Raw genomic sequence first — 15,386 nt, 5'->3', positions numbered from 1 at the left:
CCCACTGCTTGCCACTGGAGTGCCAGCCTGTAAGTGAGTTGGAGGAAGCCCTGGAGGTTCACATAAGCTGGGTGTGACTCCCTGGGTGTGACAGCCTGAATTCAAACCAACTCAGGAGAGCCATTTCCATCAAAACTAGGGAACACCCCAGCTTTTCCTGAGCCAAACAGTTTTGCTTGTTTCTGAGTCAATGCAGCTTGAACATAGGAACATAGGAAGCTGCCATATACTGAGTCAGACCATTGGTCTATCTAGCTCAGTATTGTCTTCACAGACTGGCAGCGACTTCTCCAAGGTTGCAGGCAGGAGTCTCTCTCAGCCCTATCTTGGAGATGCTGCTGGGGAGGGAACTTGGATCCTCGTGCAGAGGACAGCTTTCCCACCTGAATCTGCCACCCATCTTACTACTGAAGGCAAAGATACCCAGAGCACAGGAGTGTAGCAAGGTTGGAGTGAGCCCAGAGACAAGATTTTAAAATGCCCCCCCAATGAAGCTCAGCTCATGAAGTAAAGAAATCACAAATTAGGCTGAACAGTGGTAACAAAAAGCATAGTAAAATGTGTGTGTGTATGTGTGCGCGCGCCACAATAGAACATCATCCTAAAAAATTTTTTTTAAGGTTTTGTAAATTGTGGACGATGCAAGTCATTTAATGGTCCTAGAGAAAGACCTGCTGTTCTGGTAGCTCCAGGTCTGAACACTCACATCAGTTTCGGAGGATGAACACAACTGAAGGAAGCCCGGGCGGGTGCACAGCTAGGGGAGTCAGTCATGTGACTTGCCTCTGGGGGGGCCCCCAAGGCAGTGGGCCCCCAGACAACTGTCTCCCCTTGCCCTATTGTAGTTACGCCCCGGCCTTCCCCCCATCCTGGTGGGGCTCCATGACCAGAAGTAACCTCCACTAGGAGAAAAGCAAATACACATTATAGCAGAAAAACACAGATGGAGGATGGCTTTAGCCCAGGGGCAGGCTTTCCACAAGTTGTGGAGTTACAATTTCCATCATCCCCTGCTGTAATAAATTGTGGTTGGGGCTGATGGGAATTGTAGTTCAACATCATCTGTGAAGGAGAGCTGGCCTGGTGGTAGCAAGCATGACTTGTCCCCTTAGCTAAGCAGGGTCTGCCCTGGTTGTATATGAATGGGAAGGGACTAGAAGTGTGAGCACTGTAAGATATTTGCGGCATAAACTGCTTGGAGAACTGTCCCCCACCCCGAAAAGTGGTATACATAAATATTCCCAAAACCAATAAATATAAAAATAAGCCAGCCAATCTGTCGATCTCAAGGTCCCTCATGTATCCCTCCTCAGCTCCGACCTGTCTAGGGGTAATCAGCTGGGTACACCTTAGACCGCAATGTCTTTCCATTCTGCCTGGAATGGCCTCTGAGAGCGCAAAAGGCGGCGGGTTTTGGAATGTTGGGCTGTCTTTAAAATTGTTCCTTTGGATGAGAACATGCAAGCGGGGGGGGGGGTTGGGGGGAGACACAGAACGCCGCCCCCGTTCCTCGGAGCGAGCGGCGAAGCAGTGCTGTGTTGACCCCCAACCTTTCCCATTCTCGTCCCAATTCACGACCCTTCCTTCTTCCACAAAGCCCGCCTCCCTTTGACCCCCGGAAGGCTTCCCTTCTTCTTCGCAGCCCGTCCGGTGCGAGGCCCAGGCTCATCACGCGCCCAGAGCGCAACCGAGCCTTCCCCTTTCAGCACCCGGGACAGCGGCCCCTGCTCCGGACCCGCCTCGCCCGGCCTCTTCCGTCAGCCGGAGCCGCTCCGGGTTTCAGGCGGCGGCGGCGGCGGCGCAGCCTCGCGAGAGCTGCGGGCGCTGCTGCGGCTCGGAGGAGCCGGCGGAGGGGACTGCGAAGCGGTGAGTGCGGGCGGAGGGGCGCGAGGGCCTGCCGGGCGCATCTGGCAACGGGGCCTTTGGGAAGGACGGGGTGGGGGGGGGGGGAGAGAGGTTTTGCTGGGACCCCCCTTGAGGGGATCGTGGGTCGGGAGGAGGAGCAGGCGGGGAATGCGCTCGGGCGCTGCAAGGTGCCTTAAATCCTCCTCCTCCTCCGTCTCCAGGATACGTGCCAAGGAGCCCTTCTCCCGGCCGCCCCCTTCCTTCCTTCCTTCTCCCGGCCGCACCCTTGGAAAAACGGCCCTGTTGGGTCGCTGGAGCGGCAGATGGGTTCCCCTGCCTTGCAGAGGAGAAGCTCGGACAGATGGGGAGTTGGGGGCGGCTTGGATTCCGCCCCCGACCCCAGCAAAACGGGGAGGGGGGGCTGTGTGCGCCTACAACCGCGCCGCCCCCCGGGAAACTCTTTGCATGGATAGGGGGATGGGAAAGAAGCCATGCAAAGGCGGAGGCTTGCATCTTGTGGCCTTCTGGTAGCCCTGTCTGGAGGTCAGTGTGCAAAGGGGTCCCTGTGCGAGTGCATGTATTGGGGGCGATCATCCACCCCCCCACACACACACCCTGCCCATGAACATCTTGCTCGAGTTTGCAGAGGTTTTCGGAATCAGAGAGAGAGAGTGAGAGTGTAAGGAACCTCCATCAACATCATCACTATCACTGTTCCCTCTTAACAGGGATTCCCAGATGCTGTTGACTACAACTCCCAGCATCCTGAGCTGCCGTGGCTTTTGGTTGGGAATTATGGGAGTTGTAGTCAACAACATCTGGGAATCCCTGTTAGAAGGAACACTGATGATGATGATGATGATGAGTCCCTGTTAGAAGGAACACTGATGATGATGATGATGATCATGATCATGATTATGATCATCATCATTTCTGTTAAGCAACAAAAATTCTCAAAGCAGCTGACCTTGCAAAAAGTACAAGGAGATGCTGACCTGCCCCCAAAGGGGCTGAAAATCTAAAACAAAATTTCACTGGGACATCAGCAACAGCCACTGGGAGGGATGTGTGCTGGGGCTAGATAGGGCCAGTTGCTCTCCTCCTGCTAGGTACAAGAGATCCACCACTTTTAAGGTGCCTCTTTGCCCCATGAGCAAGGAACTGACATAGCAAAAAGCATGAGAAGATGTTTTCCTGTCCCCAAAATGCTCACCATCTAAAAAGAAATGAAAGGGAGACCACAGTGACTGGAAGGGATGCTGTTCTGAATAGAATAGGGGCAGTTACTCTCTCCCTACTAAATATAAAAAAGCTACCACTTTAAAAAGCACCTCTTTGACCACTTAGCAGGGGTTGTTATTAGGGATTTCTATCCTGATGGTTCTTTGTCTCAAGGGGATCCGTTTCTGGCAGTCTGGAGGAACTTCTGTTGCAGATCACATTTTGCATAAAAGCATGGAGTAGCATCCAATTGACCTACATTAAAGGTAAAGTGTGCCGTCGATTCTTCGTGACCACAGAGCCTTGTGGTTCTCTTTGGTAAAATACAGGAGGGGTTTACCATTGCCACCTCTTGTGCAGTATGAGATGATGCCTTTCGGCATCTTCCTATATTGCTCTGCCCAGTATAGGTGTTTCCCATAGTCTGGGAAAAATACCCGTGTGGATTCGAACTGGCAACCTCTGGCTTTCTAGTCAAGTCATTTCAAGTAGGTGGCTACTTGACCTACATTATTCATGACTAATTTGTGGGGAAGCAGTCTGCCTAGAGCAGGGATCCTCAACATTGGGCCCCCAGATGTTAGTGGACTTCAACTCCCATAATCCCAAGCCGCAGTGGCCTTTGGTTGGGGATTATGGGAGTTGAAGTCCAATAACATCTGGGAGCCCAACGTTGAGGATCCCTGGCCTAGAGAGCAGGAGGATGTTGGTTCAAATCCTTGCTGGTGGGTTTCCCAGAGTATGGGAAATTCCTGTATCACGTAGCAGCAATATAGGAAGGTGCTGAAAAGGCATCATCTCATTCTGTGTGGGAGAAGGCAATGGTGAACCCCTCCTGTATTCTCCCAAGAAAACCACAGGGTTCTGTGGTCGCCAGGAGTCGACACCAACTCGACGGCACAACCTTGAGTCCAGACTGACCTAGTTTGGATGTTGCCCATGGTTTCCATTACTTATGAAGTCAAACATTAGGTTTGGTGATGAAACATCCTCTTAAGTCACGTCTGGGTCCCAAACACTCATGAGCCCTTCAGCCCAATCGGAAACCTGCTTACTTATGTCCTCCTTATGTCATTGGCAGTTATTTCCATATAAATATGCAAATATAGCTCTAGTGTGTTTGATGGGCTTCCTCTGAGTTAATAAATTTATTATTTATTAACTACATTTTTAGACCGCCTTTCCTCCTTGACAAAGGCACCCAAAGTGGTTTACAATATTAAAAGAAGCAAATAACAGATTAATAAAACGTCGTCTCAGGCTGTTGGTCTTTTCAGGAGCTGAGGACAAGAGCTCCCTAGCCTGGGTACCTCCTTTCTTGCCTTACTCATATATTATTTTGTTTTATTCATTTAAGAATTTATAACTCGGCTTCTGCCCATAGAACTCGAGGGAGCTGACCAAAATGAAAATATTGGATACCTAAGCGTCATATAAAGAGTGTGCTTGTAGGATCTGTATCTGGGCAACTAAATGTATTTTCTTTTAAGACTTTCCCCCCAGGAAAGCATCTTGGTCCCAGTGCGTCTTCATAACTGTCATCACTGGGCTTGGATTGCAGGGATATGCATGAATTGAATTTTCAGATTCGAATCAAAGCAGGCCAATTCGATCCAAATTTCAATTGAATTGGCCTGACACAGGCTGATTTGATTCAGATTTGAATCAATTTAACCTCTTTTGGTGCTTTTTTTTTTACCAATCAGGGTGCCTGAGTGGTTTTTAAAAGGTGCCAAAATGTCCCTAAACAGTTGTCAAATAGATTCAAGTCAATTTGAATTCAAATTTGGCCCATTTGATTCGAATTTGAATCAAATTACCCGTTTTAGAGGTGATTCAATTCAGATTGTTCAAAAAGGGCAGATTCGAGTCAAATCGGTTCACATTCAAATCGATTCACACATCCCTATTGGATTGTTGTCCTGCACTTGGGATGCGCTTGGTAGACTGTTGGGTATGGTACAGCTGGAAAAGGTTCAGAAAAGGGCGACCAAAATCTTCAAGATGGAGTTTCTCAAACTTAGGTCCTGAGATATTGTTGCACTACAATGGCCATCATCTTCAACCAAAGGACATTGTGGCTGAGGATGATGGGCATTGTAGTCCAAAGATCTGGGGACTGGAGTTTAAAGACCTTTTCTTCAAGGTGTTGTAGCACCTTGGCTATAAGGGAATGGTGATGAAATCATTTGGATGTCTTAGTTTTTTTTAAAAAGATGACTAAAGGAAGGACATGATCTGGTTTGTGCAATGATGTGTGAGAATGTGGCTAGAGACAAGTCTTTCTCCCTCTGGTGCAATACTAGACCTTGTGGGACCATCCAGTGAAGCTGATTGACTGGTTCAAGACAGAAAAGTGTACATCATTAATGTATAGAATTCGCTGCCACAAGATGTGACAGTAGTCACTGGTGAAGATGGCTTGAAAAGTGGGTTAACCCAAGGGTTCTTAAACTTAGGTCACCAGATGTTGTTGGCCTACAAACCATTGTGGCTGGGGATGATGGGAGTTGTAGTCCCCATGCACATCTGGGGACCTAGGTTTGAGAACCGCATGGGTTAAAAGAAATGCACAGAAGACAGAGAGGCTGTTCTCACGTGCAGCTGCAGCCAAGACCAGGCTAAGCTCCAAATGGTGGTGGGAGTCTGCTCTGGTTTTTTCCAAGATCATAGCTGGCAAAACCCTCTGCCATCCTTTGCCTGCCTGCCCACACATTTATCTTCTTTTTAAAAAGTTGGTAGCTCCTTTTAAAACTCACATTTTAATAGAGAGGCTGATTTCCGGAATTCCCTCTGAGATCCTCTGGATGTTGCATCACTTCCCCTTAAATTTGCTGATGTTACATCACTTCCTCTGTGATCCTCTGGTGTTACATTACTTTTCTTAAAGGTTTCACAGTGCGTATTTCTTGGTTACTTTTAAACATTAATGTAAAAATCAAAGGATGGTTGGGAAAAAACTTGATTCCAACTCTGACCTTGACATTCTGAAGGGTCCCCAAACCGACATTCGTGGGATTGTGTCAGATCGGGTCTGACCCAATCCCAATATCTCCAAACATGCACAGGCCTACTGCACATTTCTTATTTATGGATGCCATCCTTATTTTGGCATTTATGGAGTGTTCTCCACAGAGATACTCAACTGACACACAACCTTGCTGTTCTTGCCAGTGTTCCCTCTAACAGGGATTCCCAGATGTTGACTACATCTTCCAGAATACTCAGCTGCAATTACTTTTGCTTGGGGTTATGGGAGTTGTAGTCATCAACACCTGGGAATCCCTGTTAGAAGGAACACCGGTTCCAGCTCCAGCAAAGACTGTTTTACTTTCCCCCCCCCTTTTAAAGGAGAGAGCTGTGATTTTTGTGATGATTTTTTCCTGATTTTAGTAAGTTTTGAGATGTTCCCATTATCGTGGTTGTCTTGAAGCCACCTAATGGCGCAGTGGGGAAATGACTTGACTAGCAAGCCAGAGGTTGCCAGTTTGAATCCCTGCTGGTATGTTTCCCAGACTATGGGAAACACCTATATCAGGCAGCAGCGATCTAGGAAGATGCTGAGAGGCTTCATCTCATACTGTGCAGGAGGAGGCAATGGTCAGCCCCTCCTGTATTCTACCAAAGACAACCACAGGGCTCTGTGGTCACCAGGAGTCGACTTGACAGCACACTTTACCTTTACCTGATTTCTAATATCCAAAAACTTGGGACAAACTTAGTCTTGGATTCAGGTAAATATAGTATTGTTAACATTGTTAGCTGCCCTGGGAAATTTGCTTGAAGTGTGGGATACAAATTTCATAAATACTCAGTATAGGGAAGTGGTGTTCCTCCACTGTATTAGATAGATGAAAATTAGGAAGCTGAACGGTGGGTTATCTTTCCAAGCAGGGGCGTAACTATGATAGGGCAAGGGGAGACAGTTGTCTGGGGGCCCACTGCCTTGGGGCCCCCCCCAGAGGCAAGTCACATGACTGACTCCCCCAGCCACGCACTCGCCCGGGCTTCCTTCAGTTGTACTCATCCTCTGAAATGGATGTGAGTGTTAAGACCTGGAGCCACCAGAACATCGTCCATTTATATAAAACTATGCTTTTTGTTACCACTATTCAGCCTCATTTAAGATTTTTTTTGGGGGGCGGTCATTTTAAAATTTTGTCTCTGGGCCCACTCCACCTTGCTACGCCCCTGTTTCCAAGCTTCAGATTGGCTTGGAAAAACAACCCAAGATCCTCCAAATTTTTCCACAGGATCTCACGTCAGTTCCAAGCTAACCTGAGGCGAGCTGGAGAGAGCTCGCCCATCCTTGTTCAAAATCACATGGTGGGTAGCCTCCAGCAAGTGGTTTCCTGTCAGCCTGACCTATATCATGGCTTTGGTGAAGATGAGATGAAGTCACTAAGCTCTGGGGAAGGGAACCGAACCAATAACTGATCAATATGACAAACAGGAATATGATCCCCCGCCAGGAATGGACTCGTCTGCATTTCGCACGGCTGTCACAGCTTGTCGCTTGGCTTCTCTGACTCATCGTTGGAAAACACAAGCTGCATTCGGGGGCTCTAGGAACACTACTGCAAACCTGGTGGCAACTGAGCTCTCTCTTCTCAGTGTAGCTATTCTGGTGCTTTTCCCAGGTGGCAGATCCCCTTCTGTGGATTAGATCATGAGAGGGTCAGTGGAGGTCAGATGTAGGTTGCACAGGAAACGCCGGAGGCTAAGTATGTCTGCCCTACATCTCCCAGATCTTTTTTCTAACATCTCAAGCTAAAGCCAGGGTGTTTAACACCACAACCTCTGAAGCCAGTTAAATTTGCTTCTAGTGACTTAGTCTGTGTCATTTTTATCTACGTCTAAAGGAACGGGACAGGATTCTGCACAAATGACTCTCCCAGTTCTGTTTTGAAATGCAGAATGAAGGCTGGCGTCCTTAAGAGGTTCTGATCTTTATTTTGCACCTCGAGGTGGTGACACTTTTATTTTGGGAAATGCGAAGCCACGGCAAAGATTTCCGTGTGTTTGGGACTGGCCGTAGCTACGAGAAGCTGTCGTGGGGGATCAGGAGTTAAATGTGTGTCGTGGATATATGTGTGTTTCCTGCATTTTCTAATTTCTTTCCTTGAGCATGACAGCCATGTCCTGTCTTTCTTACAGCTTTGGTGGTGGTGTGAAGACTTCTTCTGTCTGGCTGTGGAATAAAGACCAGGAGACACCATGGGAGGTAAGCTGACAGGCAGACATTCCTTGTGAAGGGGAACTTTCCTTGTTCAAGGGATTGGTGCTCTGGGGATGTCCAGAACAATGGAGTGATGACTTAGTGGGAGCTATAACTTTTAGGGATGTGCACAAATCGCCATTTGTGCACCGATTTGAAGGTTAGTCGGGGCACCTTTTAAAAAGAGGAGAGCAGGTCAGTACCTGCTCCTTCTCTGCTTGCCAGCATCCCTTGAGCGGTGGTGGTGGAATGACGGAATGCACATGGCCTCTGTACATGCGTGGTGGCCATGTGCATGGTCAGCAATCCACGCAGGTGCGGATGCCATGTGCGTGCTGGCGTCCCATCACCGTGACAGGACAGCGCTGCCATGACAGGAATGTGCATGGAGTGGCAGAGAACCGGTAAGGACCTGCCGTACTCCCTTTTAAAGGTGAGACTTACTGCTCCGGTTCGGCCCTCTCCCAAACCGGTTCGGTGCCGAACCTGGGCACGAACCTCAGTTCATGCGCAATCCCTAGTGTGGGTCACCACAGCATGATCTCCTGTGTCTTGTGTAGTTTGGCCATGAGTGAAACGTGCATGAAGGCAGTGCAGGGGCATAGGAAGCTTAGTGTCAGCCATTGGACAAGGTCCAGCTGGCGACCCCGACACCACTGGAAATTGGGAAGTTCTCCCCAGTCAGGGCGTCCTTCCAGCCTGTGAGGCCGAGGAAGGAGCTCCCAGCAGGGTTCCCTCTAACCGGGATTCCCAGATGTTGTTGACTACAACTCCCAGAAGCCCTAAGCAAAAGCCATGATAGCTGGGGATTGTGGGAGTTGTAGTCAACAACATCTGGGAATCCGCGTTAGAGGGAACACTGGCTCCCAGCCAGGCTGGAACGAAGCGCTGACTGGGGAGAATTGGAAGCAAGGCGGAGTGGCCTCGTTCCTGATACTGGCCACACCCCCTGGGTCTGGCAGGGGGTGTGGCCACTGCCCGGAAGAGGGGCTACCTGGCCATTCTCCTGATGCTCCCCAGTGAGTGCTTCACTCCAGCGCTGACTGGCGAGGGCTTTCTTTCTCTGCCTCTTTGGGAATGAGGCAGGGAAAGAAGCCCCCAGCCAGCCAACACCGGAACAAAGCACTGGCTGGTCAGGAAAGGGGTGCACCTCATGCTCCCACATGGTGAACACTTTGTTTTCTGGCTGGGTGCAGGAAGGGGCAAGGGGCTGCCCGGGGGGAGGGGGGAGGGGTGCCTTGGCAACCATCCCAGGCCCAGGCGGCCTAGCGATGCTAATCCCCCACACACTTTGCTTCGTTATCTCTCTGTGCCTGAGACCGAGGAGTTTTGCACAAGACAGAGGGGTTTGGCACATAAAATGCCTTTTGTGTGAGAAATGAATAAGGCCCGAAAGAGCCGTTGGAGCTGCATTGACCTCTGAGGCCTGTTGGGCATTTCCCACTTGGAATGGCATGTCGGAGAAAGAAAGAGAGCTCAGTTTGGCTGCACAAGTGGAGATCACCAGCCTGATAGTGAAGACAACAACTTTGGAATAAAGTCTTATCTTGTGGTAGCAAGCATGTATTGTCCTCTTTGCTAAGCAGGGGCTGCCCTGGTTGCATTTGATGGGAGATGCCATGTGTGAGCACTGTAAGATATTCCCGTCAGGGGATGGGGCCACCCTGGGAAGAGCTCCTGCCTGCTTGCATGCAGAAGGTTCCAAGTTCCCTCCCTGGCAGCATCTCCAAGGCAGGGCTGAGGGAGACTCTTGCCTGCAACCTTGGAGAAGCCGCCGCTTCATATTATACAGGAAGTCCCGTATCTGAGGTAAAAATCTCTTCTCCTCGTACGTGACCTCACTGTTTTTCTCCATATTATTGGCAGAGCCTGGGACTCTCCCTCATAGGAACATAGGAAGCTGCCATATACTGAGTCAGACCATTGGTCCATCTAGCTCAGAATTGTCTACCCAGACTGGTAGCAGCGTCTCCAAGGTTGCAGGCAGGAATCTCTCTCAGCCCTATCTTGGAGATGCCAGGGAAGGAACTTGGAACCTAGATGCTCTTCCCAGAGTGGCTCCATCCCCTAAGGGGAAGATCTTACAGTGCTCACACATCAAGTCTCCCATTCATATGCAACCAGGATGGACCCTGCTTAGCTAAGGAGACAAGTCATGCTTGCTATCACAAGACCAGTTCTCTCCTCTGACCAGCTCTCTCAGGACCTTCCCTTCTTCTTTGTTCTCTGTGCACTCCTCTTGAAAATCCTCATTGAAACCCTTCAATGCATTTGCAGTTTGAAGTCTGGGTGAAGTCCATATTATCCTTTGAAGTCTGGGTGAAGTCCATATTATCCTTTGAAGTCTGGGTGAAGTCCATATTATAATGTGAAAGAAACAACCAAGTTCACAAAAGAAGCCGCAATTGCTCTGCAAACTTGCAGGAGCAATTGACTGGGTTTATGGTGCAGCGGGGAAGCAACCTGCCTAGAGAGCAGGAGGCTTTCGGTTCGGATCCCCACTGGTGTAATTTCCCAGAATATGGGAAACTCCTATATCGGGCTGCAGCGATATAGGAAAGTGCTGAAAGGCATCATCTCACACTGTGCGGGAGAAGGCAATGGTAAACCACTCCTGTATTCTACCAAGAAAACCACATGGCTCTGTAGTCTCCACGAGTCGAGGCACAACTTTTCCTTTCCTATTTACATCTTGCAAGTGGCTAATTGTTTAGTGTGTGTGTAAACCTGGGGGATTCTCTTAATTATTCACCCGACTCTTGCTCTATGTCTAAGTGGGATGGTCTGTGTGAACAAACAAACTTTGTGAAATCATGGGGCTTGTAATGTTTTGTTGTGTTTTTTTACAAATACATTACTACTCAAACATCGGATTACCCCTGGGATGACCCAACCCTCAGATGACCCCTCCCTTCCAAACACTTACTTGTGTCCCGTATTCAGGAAATGGAATGTTGGCAACCCTGTGTGGTTTATATGCCCTTGGTACTCATTCAGTGTTATCAGTGGCTGACATATAGACTAAATTCACTGAATAGTACTACTTGGGGAGTAATCTAAAAGGCTACCCTAATTACCGGAGGAGTATTTGGGAGTAATTTCCAGGCAGTCTTGGAGGAAACTGATTATCTAGACCCATTTCAGACTGGCTTTTGGGTGGACTATGGGGTGGAGACTGTGTTGTCGGCCTGATGGATGATCTCCAATTGGGAATTGACAGAGGGAGTGTGACTTGGTTGGTCTTTTTGAACCTCTCGGTGGCCTTCGATACAATTGACCATAGTATCCTTCTGAAGCGTCTGAGGGGACTGGGCGTGGGAGGCCCTGCTTTGCAGTGGTTCCACTCGTACCTCTCGGGCAGGTCCCAGATGGTGTCCCTTGGAGACTGTTGTTCTTCAAAATCTGAACTTTCATATGGTGTCCCTCAGCACTCCATATTGTCTCTGATGTTGTTTAACATCTACATGAAACCGCTGGGAGAGATCATCAGGTGATTTGTTGCAGGGTGCTATCAGTATGCTGATGACACCCAATTCTATTTCTCCATGTCAACATCATCAGAAGGCATAACCTTCCTAAATGCCTGCCTGGAGGCGGTGATGGGCTGGATGAGGGATAACAAACTGAGGCTGAATCCAGATAAGACAGAGGTACTCATTGTACGGAGTCGGGAGATGAGTTTGATCTGCCGGTTCAGTATTGCACTGGAGGGGTGGGGTATAAATATTTTAAATAAATAATAAATATAAATATGTGGGGCTGCCTTTGTATATAGTCTGGAAACTACAGTTCGTCCAGAATGCTGCAGCCAGGTTGGTCTCTAGGTCATCTCGGAGAGACCATATTATTCTTGTATTGAAAGAGTTACACTGGCTGCAAATAGGTTTCTGGGCAAAAAACAAGGTCCTGGTTATAGCCTATAAAGCCCTAAACGGCTTGGGCTCTGGGTATTTAAAAGAGCGTCTTCTTCGTCATGAACCCCACCGCCCATTGAGATCATCAGGAGAGGTCCGTTTGCAGTTGCCACCGGCTCGTCTGGTGACTTGGGCACGGGCCTTCTCCGTTGCTGCCCGCAAAGTTTTGGAACGTGCTCCCTGCTGAAATAAGAGCCTCCCCGTCTCTGACAACTTTTTAAAAGTTTTTAAAGATGCATTTGTTCACCCAGGCTTTTAATTAAATACTCTTTTCATAGTTTTAACATTGTTTTAAAATTTTAAATTATTGTAATGCTTTAACTTTTTCTGTTGTCATTACTTTTGTTTTATCGTAATCCGCCCAGAAAAGTAAGTTTTGTGCAGTATGAAAATATGTTCAATCAATATAGTCTGGCTGTCAGCCTGTGAGGGTAGAATCAGTTGCATAAATCGGGTTCGGCTGCGGATCCTAAACTCACTCCCTCGGAAGTCCGCAGGCTATGCCATTAGGAAGAGAGATGTTGCTGGCCACTGGCCACTGTGAACGGGCAGCAAATTGTCAGGTTTGGCCTGTTCTCCCCGCACACGAACAGTCAGCTCGCCCTGGGGGGCCGAATTGGCCCCCCACACAATTACTTGGCTCCATTGTGGAGCCAGTTGGGGCTGTGGGCTTCGGGGGCTTCCTGGCCCCCCAAAGCCTCAGAATGCCCCACGCAAGTGCGTGGGGAGCCCCCCGACACCAAGAGGCTTGTTGTAGCTCCCGGTCGGGGGTCTCCTCATGAGTCGTTGTGAAGCCGCACCACAGCGCCACACAATCCAATAAACATGGTTAGTGGAGCACTTGCTCCGCTAACCTCGTTTAAGGAGAGGGGCATTTAGGAAGGCTTGCTGCTGGGAGACGCATGGCTCCCGTTGGAGCACACCACCAGGCAAAAGGAGGCTAGGCTCCTTTAGCCCAGTTTCGCCTGGATGTGAGAACAACCTCGATGACTTCAGTCGATTTCCTTGCAAGCAAAAATGCATAGAATTATGCACTATAGGGGTTCAGAAATGTGGGTCCCCTGATCTCATTGGACTACAGCTCCCATGGACAAAGGCCATTGTGTCGGGGGATGATGGGAGTTGTAGTCCAGCAACATCTGGGAACCCAAGTTTGAGACCCCCGGCATACTAAGTTCCCAGTCAAAATTCTAGCAGCAGCATCAAACTTTCTAAGCCAGAGGTTTCCAATCTGTGGCACCCCAGGTGTTGCTGATCTACAGCTCTCATCATCCCCAGCCACAATAAAGTATAGCTGGGGATGATGGGAGTTGTAGTTGATCAGCATCTAGAGTAGCACAGGTTGGGAACCCCTGTTCGAAGCGAATCCGCATTAATGGGACAATATGAAGTTTCGGGGATTCTGAATAATTATTACGTCCTTCCAATCAGAAAAAGTTGGGTTGAGTGTCCTTTCTGAAATGGATTTCTGTGCCGCCTGTCTGGTGGGAAAGGTACATGGCATAGTCGTTACCTCTCTGAGTATAAAATATGCATTGCGAGAAACCCGGGGAAGAGGAGAATGATTTCAGCTCTTAATGGGACTGTCAGTGGACGTAGAATCAGAGAAGTAAAAAGTGCTACCACTTCAGCTCTTGTCAAAATAGATGGTGTGCTGAACACTCCAAGTGGATTTGCATTATAGGAGAACTCCATTATTCATGTGGGGAGTGAATCCACGAATAATGGAGCGTTAAAGTAAATATAAATTCAGGGGTTAGTTTCCTGCACTGCCCAAAATTGCCCCAAAATCACCCCCAAAGGAAAAAAACCAGGCCAAATAAAGTGCCCTACTGTACTTGATTACCGTTCAGAAGTCCAAGGATGCCCCCCCAAGTAAATGGGCTGAAAACCGCTCTGCTTTTTTTGAGTGTAAAATGAGCCATAAAATGGCTTCCAGTCTCAAAATGGTGGCCAGAAGTGACCTGCGGATATGCAGATTTAACCCTTTTTATGCCGAATTTTTGTTTGTGCGTGCTTTGCGTATACCAAGGTCAGGTGTCCATTACCCAACCACAGATATTATTATTATCATTATTATTATTATTATTATTATTACATTGATATCCCGCTCTTCCTTCAAGGAGCCCAGAGTGGTGTACTACATACTTGAGTTTCTCTTTCACAACAACCCTGTGAAGTAGGTTAGGCTGAGAGAGAAGTGACTGGCCCAGAGTCACCCAGCTAGTTTTATGGCTGAATGGGGATTTGAACTCGGGTCTCCCCGGTCCTAGTCCAGCACTCTAACCACTACACCAGAGTGGGGGTCCTTGTGGTACAGAGTCAGCCTTTGCCCGAGTCATTGATTCCTCCCACTCTGTGTCTTCCCCTGGACTTTCTGTCCCATCTGCTACCTAAGGGACTCCAGAGTCCAGGATCATGACATGTTCATAGGCGGAATCTTTCCCAGCCCTGCGTGGAGATGCTGCCAGGCATTAAGGGTGTGCAGAACCAATTCAACTTATTTGCGCTCAAACCGGACTGCCCCCCCCAAAGGGGGCCAGGGTGAGTTAGAACCGAACCAGGCCCCCTTCAGATCAAACCATTTCAGCCCGGTTTGACTGGTTCAGTTGCCTTGCTTGTAAAGGGTTGGGAGGGCGGGTGAGAGGGTACCACCTTACCGGCTGTCGTGGTGGTGGGCCTGTGGTGTGTGTGTGTGGGGGGGGAGTGGGAGGGGCCACCGTTGAGCTGCCGCCGCTGTCAGGAAGCTGCCACCACAGCCGGTAAGGTGGTGCTCTCTCGCTCATTCCCCCAAACCCCTTTTTAGATTGGCACAGGGGCGTATCTAGGGTAGGGCAGGCAGGGCACATGCCCCGGGTGCCACCTGAAGGGGGGCACCATTTTTTAAAATGAAAAAAGATTTTTTAATGGCCACCGAAAACAAAATGGCCACCACGCATGCTCAAATGGCCTCTGCAAGGCCCTAGTATTTGGGGGAAGTCAAATTCTCCATTTATTTTTAAAACGTATGTAATAGTGATGCTACAATGCATAGTAGAGAATTAGACAGGCACTTCTGTTATTTTTCCAAGTACACCTCCATATAGTATTTGGGTATTTCATGAGCCCCAGCACACTGAAATTTGTAGTTTTCCAGCATTTTTTGGTCTGGCTACATCCACTGCTAAATAGTTTTTGAAATATTAAAA

General features: G+C 48.7%; 1 protein-coding gene across 3 annotated transcripts in view; it reads left to right on the top strand.

Moving 5' to 3' along the window:
- Window positions 1–15,386, top strand: part of SCAMP5 (secretory carrier membrane protein 5) — a 37,771-nt gene that overhangs the window by 13,004 nt on the left and 9,381 nt on the right. Inside the window, exons 1-2 of one of the 3 annotated variants that reach the window (XM_053271753.1) lie at window positions 1,537–1,866; window positions 8,224–8,290. In XM_053271753.1, the coding sequence (XP_053127728.1) occupies window positions 8,284–8,290 (7 nt within the window). In that variant the 5' untranslated portion in view covers window positions 1,537–1,866; window positions 8,224–8,283. Of the gene's footprint in view, window positions 1–1,536; window positions 1,867–7,602; window positions 7,791–8,223; window positions 8,291–15,386 lie in introns of those variants that run through there. The other 2 variants (XM_053271755.1, XM_053271756.1) reach the window with 2 other exon arrangements.

This window comes from Hemicordylus capensis, chromosome 10, assembly GCF_027244095.1.
Source record: "Hemicordylus capensis ecotype Gifberg chromosome 10, rHemCap1.1.pri, whole genome shotgun sequence".
NCBI classification, from domain to species: domain Eukaryota; kingdom Metazoa; phylum Chordata; class Lepidosauria; order Squamata; family Cordylidae; genus Hemicordylus; species Hemicordylus capensis.
The sequence above is the reverse complement of the archived record's forward strand: the minus strand, read 5'-3'. Positions and strand labels throughout refer to the sequence as shown.